We start from the raw sequence: 15,309 nt of genomic DNA on the forward strand, positions 1-15,309 counted from the left end.
TGGTTCAGTGGTTAAGAGCACTTGCTGTTGCTCTTCCTTTCAGAGGACGCAGGTTCAGTTCCCAGCACTGACATGGCAGTTCACAACCTGATGTAGGATGTCCTTCTGTTGCAGGGAAGGACCTGCTTGTTCATCCTGGTCACCCGGCTAGCTTAGCCCCCAAATAACCACACAGAAACTGTGTTCATTAAATCACTGCTTGGACCATTAGCTCTAACATTCTATAAATATAAAAATTCTCTTCCTGATTGACTACACTTTTAAAATTTGGACAGAGTTCTCCAAAGACTCAGTCAGATAGAAAAGGATTGCACAGCTTAGAGTGACCTTTCATATTTAACTTTAAAACAGTAAAATGACCCATTTATAGCTTTTAAAAGTCCTACGAAAGAACACAAAGAGGAATTTATGAGATGAGGTATTGGAGATAGAGGAAGTGAATGAAATGTTGAGTAAGCATGTGTTATAGACATGGACACAGTCATGTAGAGAACTTCAAGATCTCCAACTCATACGACCTTGTTGCAAAGATGGTCCCCTATACTGGCCAGAATAAAGAGGGTGACAAAGCTGTCCTCAGAAGTCCAGGGGTGATTGGTCAGTATGTGCAAGCACTAGCAGCTGCAACTTTCCCACTCCTGATGTTTACAGCTGGGGACTGCTGGAAGGGACTCTCGCAGGCCCAAGCAGGGCAAACACACTCTGGCAGGCCTTGCCCTTCCCCCAATCCCTCTGTCTTCCTAAAGCCTAGTCCCTCATTTGCCCACTTCCTGAGGCTGACCACCAAGGTCCACCTGTAAAAGTATTGAAGCCCAGCAATCAAAGCCCCCTTCTGGATGCCCTAATTAAGCTGCCCAAACAAAATTAAACAGCTCACCCTCACACGGGGCTTCCCCTTTCCTTTATAAACTGCCATTACCTATGGGCCACCCCTGTCTCCTCTGTCCCTCTGTGGCAAATAAATGTCCTTGGTACTGAGTACTTGGTCATGGAGTGTCTTGTGCCTTGTCCCATTCCTGTCCGCCTACAGAGCCCTCCTACCATGACTAGCTAACCTGCCCCACTGTGCTGTACCCAATAAATGCACCAAGGATTCAGGTTGCAGCACAATGAAAAACTTCCAACTTGATCCAAGCTTTAAGGTCTGTGTGTCTGTGCATCTGTTCCTGATTCATTCCCTCACAGCCTAGACAGGATTCCAGGATCCAAGCAAGTGGGTTCTCATCTGTACTGGCAATCGCTAGAAGGGTGTCCCAAGTCCTTAAGCACTAGAAGGACTCTCCTTTAGGCAACTGGAACATCTTTTTCCTCCTCTTTGCTGAATACTTGCAAAATGCAGGTGCTAAAGCACGATAATAGCTTGAAAACCTCAAGTCACTGAGTGACAGCAGCATAGTCTTCTCCTCCATACATATTTAAAGTGGGTCCCACAGCTGTCAAATATGCCCTGAATGTGACAGAGTAAAGTACTAAACCCCACTGTTGTATGGGGCCAAGTAACCCAGATAAGAAGCACTTAACAATGAAGATATCAAAACATCGGAGAGAGTGACGCCTTATGTAATTTTGCAGTTCATTAAATGCTGATTCCTACAACCCTACAGGTGACACAGTCTGTCACTTGCTAGACTTGGTGGCACAGGTCTGTGATCTTGGTTTCAGGAGAGACCAAAGCAGGAGACTCATAAGTTCAGGGCTAAGCTGGCCTACATAGCATGATCCCATCTGAAAATAAAAGACAGCTGGAGAAGTGAGTGACAGACCACTTGTCCCGCACAAGGAAGGCTGTGTGTCCCATTCACAGTATATCAAAAACATAAGCTTCTTTAAGTAAGGACATTGGGATGTAGTGTGTTCAGTCACAATCACAAAAACATTCAATGTAGGGGAGTGGAAATGTATCAATCTCCATTTTAAAAAAATCAAACAAACAAAACACACAAGGGCAAAGGGAAAGGGAATGGTTGATGAAAACGTAGAAAATAAAATTTGTTCAGTTGGAGCATCCAGTTCTCCCCACATAGTTCTGCAAACACCATTCTCTCTCTCTCTTTCTCAAATCCCCACCCACTCAGAGAATCTCCCAGCAAAGGAAAGGTGTCAAAAAGCCCAGTTCTCACTCTTGCCAGCCATTGCAGCTCCGCCCCCCGCCCCCACCCGAAGCTGCCAGAAGTCCAAGTCCCCACCTAAGCGCTCAGCTTTGGACCATACTTGGGCACAAACCCAACTTGTGGTGGACATGTCATCACCCCTTGCCTACAATCAGTAAAACCTCCCTGCTTTCGTTCTGGTGTGCAACTTCTCTGGCCTCGATCTCTGGGACGGGAGAACCGGCCTGGAAGTTGCTTTACTTAATATAAAGTCAAAGAGACAGGAAGATGGAGGGAGGCACAAATGGTTGCTCCAAAAGGACCCGGCCATTTGCAAGCAAAACCGCATTGCTGCGCATTTAGGGACTGGCAGGAGCAGCTCTCTCGAGATGAGGGTTAGGCAGAGGCTAAGACAAGGATGTATGCTCAAGCACAAGCCCTGACTGCTCCTTCCTGGTTGCATACAGTTAGTTCCCCTTCACTCCTGTTCAATCCACTTAGAAGACTTAGAAACAGAGAAACAAGCAGGGAGTGTTGTTAGCAAGAAGGAGCCGGCATGGGATGACAAAAGGGTAATCCAACAGACACAGAGGACCTCAGGCAAAAGAGGATTCAGCAAAATGTCATAATGGATGCTGAGATTTGTCCTTTCTCATGTCCTGGCTTTCTTCCTCCACTCCCAATGGCTAGTGGCTGGCAGATTTTGAGAGCAGGGATGGGTGTGATGCTCTGGGGAGCTTTTAAAGCACATATTAGAGCTGTGCAGTAGCTAGTTTGCACAGTCACATATGACGGCCCTGGATTATAAGTACTCCCTCTCTGAAACTGAACAAGCTCATGATAGATGGCCCAGACAAATCCAGTGATGTCAGCATTTGACAAGTCCCTGTGAGAAAGACGGCACTTTGATCTATCAATTGGAAGCCAGTGGTCAGGACTAGAGAAACCTGTACTATGAAAGAGTGAAACATGATTAATAAAAACCCAGAGACAGATATTGGGGTTCAACCTGAAGGTCAGAAAAGCAAAACAAGGCTGGAGAGATGGCTCAGAGATTAAGAACACTGGCAGGTCTTCCACAGGTCCTGAGTTCAATTCCCAGCAACCACATGGTGGTTCATAACCATCTATAATAAGATATGGTGTCTCTTCTGACCTGCAGGGATAAATGCAGACAGAAAACTGTATACAAATGCCCAGCTTTAGCTTGGCTTGTTTCTAGCCAGCTTTAAAAAAAGAAAAAGTAAAGCAAAACAGAGGGCTACTAGATCTTACCTCTACTTTAGTCTGAAATGGCGATCCAGCCTCCAGGAATCCTCAGAATGAGACTGACTAACAGATTATAAGACTATAATCCTCTCTAGGACTGGAATTAAAGGCATACACCACCAGCAGCGGGTTTTCTAGGGCAAACTAGTGTGGCTACTGGGATTAAAGGTGTATGTCACCACTGCCTGATCTATGTGATCAGGCTGATGATCAGTGTGCCTGTTTTTCAGGCAAGCTTTATTTACTAAAATACAAAAGAAATACCACCACAAAAGAGACAAAAACAGTCAGCACAGCATATACAGGGACTCCACAGCTATAGATCCAGCTAAAATTTTTTTTTAAGATAGTGTGTAGCTCTGGCTATCCTTGAACTTGCTCTATAGTTGGCCTTGAACTCACAAAGGCCTGTCTCTGTTTCCCGAATGCTGGAATTAAAGGCATAGGCATCACTGCCCAGCCAGAAAAAAATATTCTTAACATGCACAGAATATTGGGGTGGTTATTCCTAAACAATACAACGAATGTTCGCAAAACATTTACATTGTATTACTTAATAAATGATCTAGAGATGACAAACTACATAGCTGGGCTCTTCGGGAGCTGAATTCACAGGTGCTTGTGTGGCCTGAAGTGGGTGCTGGCAACTGAACACAAGTTCCTTGGAAGAACAAGAAGCACTCTTAACTGATGACTCATCTTTCCAGCCCCCAATGAGTCTTTATAAATTTAGTTTTGGTCACACCCTTACATACATTACTGAACAATTCAGTGGCACCCTCTTCACATTTTTCTAGATTTCTTTTGGTGTCTCAAATGACCATTAATCAGTTTCTGTAATTTATTTTCTACATTCTCATCTTCCATGTACTTTGTGAGAACTAACTACATGCCTTCAGTGCTAAGGCAGTTTTAATAAAAAGAAAGTTCCTGTCCTCGGGAAACACATTCTATGTGAGAAACAATTTTTTTAAGTTTAAATAATCTGCTGGATGCGGGGTACACGCATCCTAGCACTCAGGAGGCAGAGGCAGGTGGGTGTCTGTGAGTTCGAGGCCAGCCTGGTCTACAGAGCTAGTTCTAGGACAGCCAACGTTACACAAAGAAACCGTGTCTTGAAAACAAACAAAAATTTAAACAATCCCCACGACGACTGAAGATGTAGCTCGACAGACTGTTTGAGTGCTCTCTTACTCAGGTCTCAACCCCAGGACAAATGGCTGAGGTGCCTATTCAAGCAGACCTGGCTGCCAGGTTCTTCTAACGTCCCTCAGTCTCTGCCTATTACAAGGTATGGTGGGCCTGGGCTGCCCTTACCTATATAATGCAGATATTTTGGTTACCCGGTCCTTTTTTAACTCTCTAACCTCCCGGTCTCTTCTCTTTCTCCCCACGCTCCTCACACAGGGTTATGTTAACTCTGGACTCTGGCTATGCTCTCCCTCATATCTACAACAAACCTCCTCCATCATACTAGAAGTCATGTCTTTCTTTTTGTATTTCTTTAAAATTAATTCAAGACCTGGGTTTTTTCCAGCTACACCCACACAAAATCTACTTGACTGAGGTCTGACTTAATAAGAAAAACTTAAAACATCTGAGTTGGGAAAAAATCGCAGCTCGATACAGAAGTTCTGTTTTTCTTTCTCTTATGAAGTCCTTCCGCACTACAAAAAGACGTACATCCAATCAGTTTGCACAACCACCGGAGAGCAGCATGGCCGGTCGCTTCCTACCGGAAGCTCCGGCAAGCTCCTCCCCTTCCCCTTAGAGTCACCTTTCAGAGTCTTCCAGGATTGGATGAGGCGGGCTGCCAGTCCTCAGGCTCCGCCCCTCCCGGGTCCCTTCCACTATCAGTACGCTACCGGAGGGGAGGAATTTGGAAGGGGCTTCCGGTTTCGCGATGCGCTTTCATCCCGCGAGAAGAGAGGACGCCCGTCTATCCGGGTTCGGTGGCCTAGGTGAGGGAGGGGGCGTGGCCGGAGCGCGGAGTCCCGAGAGTATGGGGGCGGGATCGCGCGCCCGGGGTGTACGCATGCGCGCAGGCGGCCGGCCGGGCGGGGCGGGGCTGAGAGGGGAGGGGGCGGCGGCTGTGGTGGAGGTGTCGTTAGCTTCGTGGCGCGGACGGTGCGTGGTGGCGCGGGCGGTGGTGGGAAAAGCACCTGGGGTGGCGTGCGTGGGGCCGGCACGACCCCGCGACTCGCGTGGGGCCGACCCCGGGAGCCGGCGCTGGCCGGTTCCTCGCCGCGCCTCCGGCCGGAGCCGGGGGCGCGCGCCGCCAGGGAGGCCGGGCTGTGCCCGTGTCGCCCGGGCGACGAGGGCCGCGCGGAGCCGCTTCTTCCCAGCTAGGCGCCGCGTGGACGCGCGTCCTCGCCTCGGCCGCCCGCGTTTCTCCTCCACGGACCGGGGTCTGAAGGGACGCGCCTGCAAGGGCGAGGCGAGGCCCGGGTCTGGTGAAGCCCGCGCGGTAAGCGCTGCTCGGCTGCTGTCGAGCCGAGAGGGCGGTTCTGGTTTCCGGAGGCCGGTGTGGAAAGCCGGCGGTCCCTGGACTTGTTTCTTGGGCTGGGAAGGTGGAAGATCTCTGAACTAGTTAGATGAAGCTGAGTCCTGGCAGGTGGGCATGTCTGCGCGTGAGCAGCTGCAGATTTAAAGTGAGGTCTGATTGCACAGAGGATTTTTGCATTCCAGCCAATGGATCGAAGGAGCTGTGCCTACGGAGTTTAGGAAGACTTTACCCGGTACTTAGGATACTGTTTCTGCCCAAACGCTGCCCTCCGACTCACACCAGTGTTCATTTTACAGGCATAATGGTTATGAAAGCTGCGGTGGATGAGGACGATTCAGGGTGGGAGCTAAGTGTCCCTGAAAAGATGGAAAAAAGCAGCACAAGTTGGGTGGACATAACCCAGGACTTTGAAGATGCTTGTCGAGGTAAGTTTGAATTTTTGGACTATTGCTTCAAAGTCTGGGACAGGATAAAGTAAAATCATATTTGTGTTTTCTCAACTTTACCTTTTTTTGTAGAAAAAAAAAAGCGAAACAACCCTGTGGTTTTTAATTTGTGGTCGTTTTGTTTGTTTTTGAGAAAGTCCTGTAGCCCAGGCTGACAAGGAAGTCTCTGCTGTGGAGGATGACCTTGAACTTCTGCTCGTCCTGTCCTCGCTGAGATTGCACACATCTCAGGCTCAATCTTGTTGAGCTCTTTGCTCTCTGATTTTAAGTTTGGTTTAAAGCCTTTGTGTATTTGGTAAAACATTAAATACAGATGTCGAGGCATGTTTTAAAGAGATCTTGGTTTATGTGTTTGTATGTACACGTGTGTGAGGGTGCAAACACCTGTGTGCACGTGGATGCCAGGAAAAGGTATTGTTGGATCCCTTGGAGATGTGGTTACAAGTCTTTTCTGGAATCCTGGCTTATGCTGGAATTCCAAACTCTCTGATCCTCGTAATTAGCACCAAATGCTCTTAACTGCTGAGCCATCTTTCCAGCTCCAAGGAACTTTTCCCCCCTCTAAATCCTTCTAACTTTAACAGGCTAGATAATGGCCAGGTGTGGAAATGCACTCTCTCAATCCCAGCAATCCAGAGGCAGTGCAAGGCCAGCCTGGTCTGTACAGTAAGTTCCAGGCAAGCCAGGGCCACACAGTGAGAGTGAGACCCTGTCTAACCAGAGAGAAGAAGAAAAGAAAGACACCGATGTAACCATTATGTCTGGCTGTGCGAGCACTTGCTGTATTGGGCTAAAGAATTATTGCTTATGGAGGTCTAAACATGATCCCATCCTGCCACTCTCAAGATCCTCAGCTGGCTTCCTCTTGGAGTAAAGTTCAGACTCCTTTCCAGGGTTCCCTTACTTCGTGCCCAGGTTTTATTTTCTGCCTTTTCTCTATCCTTTCCCGCCACCCTCCTGTCACTCAGCGCCAGGCTGCCTTGTCAGAGCTTGGTGAGTCTTGTTTACTCCACCTTAGCTTACTTTTATCAGACCCTCACGTGTTGAGTCACTTCTGTGTTGTTTGTTACCTTATCCATGAAGAGTTCAGAAGGACAGCTGTAAGCCATTCAGCTAAGTGTATCTCAGCGGATCACCATGTTTTACTTCCTTCAGTGTTTAATCTGTCAGAAGCCATGATTGTAGTTATTTGTTGCTTATTGTCAGCCTTACCTACCATGAGGAATTTTGATAAGGGCAGAGATAATGTATAACCCTAGACTATAGAGCTGTGTATGGCATGTAGTAGCGCCTGTGTTTGGGAATAACTGGGTTTAGTGGACACACGTGTAGTCCAAGCTACTCCGATGTTCTTATCAGGAGGATCACTTGAAGCCCAGAAGCTCCCTCGGAGAAACGTAACTTCCTTCTATAACAAATAAGCACCCCTCTCAGCAGTGTCTAGAAGTAAGTGATTGTAGATATGAGCGGGTCTGTTGTTGAAGGGAGAGACTGAAGAATGAGAGGAAGGAACAAGCACCAGGGAAAGCTTGAATTTCAGGAGAAGGATGGGTTCAAGATCTTGGTAGTGAGGGAAAACGTAGGATATACTGGTGCTGGGGTAAGAAAAAGACAAAAATCTGGTTAAGGGGAAGATAAAGGAAAAGTGGTAAGCTCAGATATTAAGGAGTTCATTCCTGATCCCTCTGCTTTCTAGGGCCAGGTCTTTGGTAATAATAAGGTGTCTTTGAATACTGCTTTGAAGGAGAGGTGTGAGACTGGTGTGGCACTAGCTGTGAAGGAGACCAGCTGAGCATAGCCATCCCATTACGGTTTGAACTGCATGTCCAGTTGAAGTGTGTCTCAGGTCGTGGAGGGACCTATGTGTGCTGCTGTATGTCTACCAGGAAACCTGTATGTATGTGGTAGTCTTTATGCTCAGAGATCTGGGTGATCACATGGCTCACATGTGTCATTGGGTGCTGGTTTTGTTTTGTCTTTTAAAATAATTTGTATTAGAGAGCTGTTTTTATGAACCTAAGTAGGGAAGTTGTATCTTAAAGGAAAGGCCACATATCTGTCAGTGAAGATGAGGAAATTACCCTAGATTGAGGTAAACCATTTGAGCCAGAGTTCATTGAGAATTTTGTGTTTTGGTGATACCCAATAATTCCGCTTGGCTAGAGAACAATTTTTAGGTGAGACTCTTGAGTGCCATTCTTTTTGTTTTGTTGGTGTGAGATGGTTTTCTGGGCAGTACGGAGGGTTTTGAGCCTGAGACTGAGAAAGTAGTCTTCTTGATGTATTTTTAAATGTTTAATGCACTAACTTAACATTTAGCATTCAGAATAGCAAGTTACTTTATCACACTTGTATACATGCTTAGTTAACCTCACTACCTACCTCTCCTCCTTTCTTGTCTCTTCTGTTCTGTTGCCCCCCACACCTCCTTTTTTTAATGCCTGCTTCTGCCCTTCTGTGGCTCCGTTTCTAGTTCCATGACCTCCACGCACTTCCTCAGAAACACATTAAAATTGGAAGCTGGGATCCCCATGTGAGACAATACATGTTGTTGTTTCTGCGGAATACGAAAGAGACCACGAGGTACAAACAAACCCACGTGTAACTTTATTACAGGGAAGGGGCGTGGGGACAGTGCAGACTGGAAGCAGGAAGGGGAAAGGAGGAGGGGGGTACCACGGCTCTGCCTTTTAAAGACCAATCCAGCGTACACGTGCATCTGCATCTGTGTTGGATTGTGGGTGCATGTGTTTTTGGGAAATGAAGTCTTTTGAGTCAGGCTGACCACACTTGACTCTGCGCCTGCACATAGGGGTCTCCTGGGAAATGCAGTTCCCCAGGAGAATAACCATACATGTGGCATTTGTCTTTCTAAACCTGAATTTCCTTATATAGTTTATTTTTTGCTTTCATCCATTTTCATATAAATTTCATTTTTTCCTTCTAGAATTAACCCATCTCCATTATTTTGTATTTTACCACCAGACTTGTGGCCTACCAGCAAGGTTTCAACATCTATCTCTTGCAGCGCCATGGCTTCTCCCTGATTCCACCCTTCTTTCTCCCAGCATTCAGTTTTCCCCGCCTAGCTAGGATCTGCGCTGCTATAGGTCCAGAGCAGTTTCTTTATTCATTAATGGTAATCACAGCATACAGAGGGAAATCACACATCACCAGAAGGTTGTTGTTTAAGGGTTCTGAGAGAAAGGACCAGGGGATCAGAAAATGGAGATAGAAAAGTTGGTCTCTGAAGGTCTTGCACAAGGTAGGTCTTATGTCAAGCAAGTTTATTACAAAGTACAGCATCTTATATACAGTTTGCTGGGGGGAAATGAGACAGTCAACAGGAAAGTAACTGAGCAGTGTTACTCAGAGGAACACAGGATAGCTCAGGTGCGCCTCAGCTCCAAGGTTCCTTGAGATTGATGACCACAGCCCTTCAAAGAGTGGGAAAATGGAGTTCCCAGGATCCAAAACCATAGCTCTCCAATGGCCCTGGTCCCAGGCCATTACTGACCTTGCTTAAGCGTGTTCCCGGTTTTAGACAAGGAACTACGTTCCTTCTCATATTAGGGCTTCAGGAAAAGTCCTGGGACTGAACTCACCCTCAACATACATGGCAGGAATAGAGATAAAGTAATAGAGAATAAATAAGAAATCAAAAGGGTAATTATGGAATGGGTTTGCTGGAACAGCTGTGCTGATCTGAAAGGTGAAGTTCTTGGATCCCTCCAGCCCTAGCAGGCTCCACTTGGTGCCGTGTGAAGGAACTCTTACAGTTTCTACTGTGTTCCCTCTGGCAGCGTCCACTTCAGCCCCCCACCTCATCCCCACCCAGCATTCTTCATTGTTCACCTGTGATTTGCCAGAGCAAATAACCCAAAGTCAACCTTTAAACTTATTAACATGTTTTATCAGTAGTTCCTGTCCTATATCCAAGCATTGGCATCACTTAGGCTGCTTTAGAAGCATTGTTGGAGTCCCACTTTGGGGTTTGACTGATTTGGAGTGATAGATGAAGGTCAGGTTTAGGACGATCTCTGATTCATTTTAAAACTCAAATTTGAAGACTGCCGCCCCCCCCCCCCCCCACATACACGTCTCTGCTGCCTTCTCTCACTCCCTTCCTCTGTGCTGGGATGGAGTACTAGGTGGGAACACTGGGTGACTGCTCTACCACTCACCTTCATCTTCATCTCATGAACACCGTGTGGATTAGCAGTTTACTCAAAGTGTTTTGTACAATTAAGTAAATTTGAATCTTTAAATGTGATTTTAACATTGTTCCTCTCACAACAAAGACTAGATGATGACGTGGTCTTAAAACAACCAGAGAGGCAGCAGTTGTTTCTGTGAAAAAGTTTAGAACATGGTAAACTATATTAGTAACTTTAAAAATAATTTTTAAATTTATAATTCTTATTGGAATATTAAGAGGGTTCTTGGCTTGTTAATTTTCAGTCTTTTTTTCTTCTAGTCATCTACTTTATAATGTTCTTGAAAGCACCATTTTAACAGAGCGGACAACAGTCCTTAAAGAATGCATTTTAGTAATCAAGCTGGTTTGCTCTTAGTCTTGAAACTTGAACCTAATTGTGGTATTATTACTCAGTAATTTTTCACTTTCTTTCAGAGCTGAAGTTGGGAGAACTGCTTCATGATAAGCTGTGAGTGTCGTGTCCTTTGAAAGAGTGTAATACTTTAATTTTCTTACATAGACTAGTTCTTGAAGTCCAAGTAAAGTTATGCTTCAAAGCTGTTAAAATGAGTTATAAATACAATTTCCACTTGGGTGAGCTATCTTAAGTGGCTGACCTGGTTAAGACAGGAAACATGAGACTGTGGGATCCTTTTTATGAAGTTGAATATATTCAACATGGGATTTCTTGAAGAAAACTATCAGGTATATGTCTAGTGTGGTAGATTTATTAATGACTAAATGCTTGTGCAGAAGAAAATTGAAGATTTCCAAGTGAAACAAGAAAAGGAAGTACTGGCTTATTTATTTTTTCTGTTTATTCCCCCACTGTGCTAGAAACATGCTGTGGCCAGACTGCTTCGGGGTGAGGACTATAAAATCTTGAATTAGCAAGTAGATAAAATTAGACAGTTTTTGCTGGAGGAACAAGAAGAGACTTATTTTGTTCTTAAAACCTTAGCATGCAAAGAATCATCTAGAATCTTTACAAATACCTGCTAGATCCAAGTTGCATGTCCTAAGTCTGCTTGAGAACAGAGTATGCATTTGCAGCAGCTTCTCTTAGGTGAGATAACTTGCCAATCCACATTGAGAGCTATCCTAGTTAGGGTTTTTCTTGCTGTGAAGAGACCATCATGACCATGGCAACTCCTAGAAGGAAACCATTTAATTGGGGCTGGCTTACAGTTTCAGAGGTTCAGTCCATTATCATCATGGTGAGGAGCATGGTGGTAGGCAGACGTGGCGCTGCCTGCATCTTGCCTTACAGGCAGCAGGAAGTCGACTGAGACCTTGGGCAGTATCCTGAGCATAGGAAATCTTAAAGTCCGGTCCCACAGTGACACGCTTCCTCCAACAAGGCCGTATCCACTGCAGCTAAGCCACACGTCCTAGTAGTGCCGCTCCCTGTGAGATTATGGTGGCCAATTGCATTAAAACCACCACAAGAATTTAGAATATTCTGCAGTTGCTTTTCCTTTATAGCTTGTAGATTATCAGGGAAGAGGTTTTGTTTGCTTGTTTTGCAGGTTTAGAACTTATATCTGATTTGTTTTTCTCAAATTATATAAACATACATTTGCATTTTCCCATGTGATGATTTTTCTCAACAGTGTTGACTGGTGTTTTCACTAGTGTGAAATTCCTTCTTTTTGGTAATTTCCATAGAATGAATCTGTTATAGATACCTAGAATGTGTTCTAGATATTTTTATTTATTCTTAGTTTATAGCATTCTTCAGTAGTTGATGAAGCTAAATTGTGCTATATTGTTTTTGTTGACAAAATTCTCTTGCATTCTTGGGTGCTTTCCTTTTTAACTTCCAGTACTCTTTGAAAAGGTACTGTTTTGGCCAGTCCTTTTGGGCTTTGGTCAGCAGTCATCTAATGTGTGTGAGAGAGTTGTCTTTGCTGTACTATGAGCAAATGCCAGAGCATCTTAACCTAAGCATCACATTAAGGTCATGGCAGGACGTTTGTGCCCATGGAGTTTAATTTGTTCTTTTAGAACTGGGAATTGAACACAGGCTTTTGCCTCTGAGTTACATTACTAGTCCTTAAAAGCTCTTTTTTATGTCTTTCTGATGGGTTTCGTATATGTGTGCTGCCAAAACAAGCCCTCTATTGATTTTATTTAAGAGAAATCATTTAGAGTGATGGGGTGTTCCAAGGAGAGTCTGCTTGTTTGTCCTAACCTCTTTTAGTTTAAAAAAAATGAACTATGGATGTTCTTGGGTTTTTTTGTTGCTGTTGTTGTTGGTTTTTTTGTTTGTTTGTTTTGTTTTTTTTAAGAGGGGGAAGTAGTGTGGGACCATAGTCTGTATTCTGTCAGTTATATTTTAAATAAATGCGGACTGGCCAGTAGCCAGGCAGGAAGTAGAGGCGGGTCAAAGAGAACAGGAGAATTCTGGGAAGAGGAAAGCCCATTCCTCCACACTCCTAGCCCAGCCACAGAAGAAGCAAGATGTGACTGCCTCACTGAAAAAGGTACTGAGCCATGTGGCTGACATAGATAAGAATAATGGGCTAATATAAGTTATAAGAGTTAATAAGAAGCCTGAGCTAATGGACCAATCAGTTTATAGTTAATGTAGACCTCTGTGTGTTTTCTTTGGGACTTAACAACTGCGGGAACCGGGCAGGACAGAAACCCTGACTACAAATGACGCCCACGTGGACAACTGCATCCACAAGAAGCCTGAGAGCTTGGGAAGTTATTATAGACAGAAAAGAATAGAGTTTAAGCGTGACTTATTGGTAGTAGCATTTTCTCAAATGGGCCCACAAGGCTCCAGATGAAGGTGAAGTTACAAAACAATCCCACACCAGTTTGGAATTATAATTAATAAAAGGGTTATTTATTTAAGGGGAAAACTTACAAATCACTGTCCTAGACAACAGCCCTCTGAGCAAACAAGAACAGAGTCTAGCAGCCGGAAGCAAGAGAGTGAGAGCAGGGCTACTGCTGCTTTTTAAAGCAAAAGAGACCACGCCCAAATGGACTGGTATCTTAAAGGCCATTGACTGAAGGAGCAGAACGAACTCCCGCAGCAGTGGGGTAGTTGTCAGTAGTTTGGTCAAGTCAAGGTTTTAGTTAAGCCTCATCTTTTCCTGTCATCTTTTGAGGCATGCCTCAAATCTTTATAATCAGTTTTCAATGTATAGTTACTATTTTCCATGGTGAGCAATCGGAATTTCTGAATTGTTTTGCATTACATAAACCAAAATTTTGAACTTTGAAAATCAATTAGGTATGAAGAAAATGGAGCTACAGTTGGGGAGATGGCTCAGTTGGTAAAGTGTTTGCCTTGTAAATATGAAGAGCTGGGTTTAATCTCTAGAACCCTGTAAAAAAATCCCTTCATGAGTTTGTAATCCTAGAAATGATAAGCCAGAGACAATGGAAACACTAAGGGATTGGTGAGCTCCAGGCCAAGGAGAGCTGTCTCAAAGGATGATGATCCCTGAGCCTGTCCTCCAACTTACACACACACACACACACACACACACACACACACACACACACACACACACACATATATACGCAAACACCCACGCAAACAAAAAAGATAACTTGGAAAATAAAAAAAATCACATAATATTATTTTGAAATGAAAGGAAGTTTTTTAAGGAATGTAAAGCCATTTGACAGGAGTAGATCTCTTTCTTCCAAAAGCTGCTGGTCCGTATCCTGATGAGGGAAATGTAAAGATGCTTTTGTTCTTTCCTCCACGGAACATGTAAGATTATTCTATGGTGAATACATGAATTTTTTTCACTAAATGATGATTAATTGAAATAGAAATTTTAGCAAATTATACAGTAATACAAATAAATACATGGAATACTGTAGTCTTCAAAAGTACCATGATAATTTTTGTACTGTTTTGGAAATCTGGGTTTAAAAACAGCTTGTGGGTTCATTTGTTTGTAGATTTGGCCTTTTTGAAGCCATGTCTGCTATTGAAATGATGGATCCCAAGATGGATGCTGGTATGATTGGAAACCAAGTAAATCGGAAGGTTCTCAATTTTGAACAAGCTATCAAGGTAGTTATTGTATTTTTGTATTTCTCTGGCTTTTAAAACATACCTTTTTTTGTTAAAATGTGCTCGTTCAGGCAGTGGTAGTGCGTGCCTTTAATCCCACCACTTAAGGCAGAGGCCAGCCTGGTCTACAGAGCGATTTCCAGGACAGCCAGAGCTACTCAGAGAAATCCTGTCTTGAAAAATCAAACCAAAATAAAAAGCATGCTTAATACTGAAATCATACAAACTGTTCAACTGTATTCTTAAAAGCCTCTCAGACACAAGATTAGCAGTGCTCCAAAGCAGGCATGATGGTACTGTCCTACAGTTGTAGCACTTGGGGAGGTAGAGGCAGGAGGATCGGAAGTTTGATTGTCCTCAGCTATATAGTGGTTTCGAGATCCATCTGGGCTTAATTAAACTTTGTCTAAATATAAATATATATTAGTTATCAGTCTCAATTAAAACCTAGAAATTGATGCCCTGAGGTTCACATGAACTTGCTCTAGATTGTCCACTTGTGTATTCTTTGAATTAATCTAGAAGGCATTTGAGTATATATTCAGGATATTTGACTCACGTTACATTTCATGTTGTGATATACTGAGATGCTGGGGTAGAATTGCTGTGAGGTCCAAGCTACAGAGTACAGAGTGAGGCTTTATTTGAGAAAGAGAGAGAGAGAGAGAGAGAGAGAGAGAGAGAGAGAGAGAGAATGAGAATATGTGGGAGGAGAAACAGAAACGGGGAGGGGGAAGTAAATGAGATAAACT

General features: G+C 44.2%; 1 protein-coding gene across 5 annotated transcripts in view; it reads left to right on the forward strand.

Moving 5' to 3' along the window:
• Window positions 1-5,299: 5,299 nt before the first annotated feature.
• Naa35 (N-alpha-acetyltransferase 35, NatC auxiliary subunit) overlaps window positions 5,300-15,309 on the forward strand; it is a 44,860-nt gene continuing 34,850 nt past the window's right edge. Inside the window, exons 1-4 of one of the 5 annotated variants that reach the window (XM_048447654.3) lie at window positions 5,300-5,320; window positions 6,162-6,290; window positions 10,945-10,978; window positions 14,443-14,557. In XM_048447654.3, the coding sequence (XP_048303611.2) occupies window positions 6,167-6,290; window positions 10,945-10,978; window positions 14,443-14,557 (273 nt within the window). In that variant the 5' untranslated portion in view covers window positions 5,300-5,320; window positions 6,162-6,166. Of the gene's footprint in view, window positions 5,321-5,423; window positions 5,487-5,508; window positions 5,827-6,161; window positions 6,291-10,944; window positions 10,979-12,807; window positions 12,996-14,442; window positions 14,558-15,309 lie in introns of those variants that run through there. The other 4 variants (XM_048447655.3, XM_048447656.3, XM_048447658.3 and 1 more) reach the window with 4 other exon arrangements.

The sequence above is a fragment of the Myodes glareolus genome, chromosome 14 (assembly GCF_982192425.1).
Source record: "Myodes glareolus chromosome 14, mMyoGla1.1, whole genome shotgun sequence".
Taxonomy (NCBI): Eukaryota; Metazoa; Chordata; class Mammalia; order Rodentia; family Cricetidae; genus Myodes; species Myodes glareolus.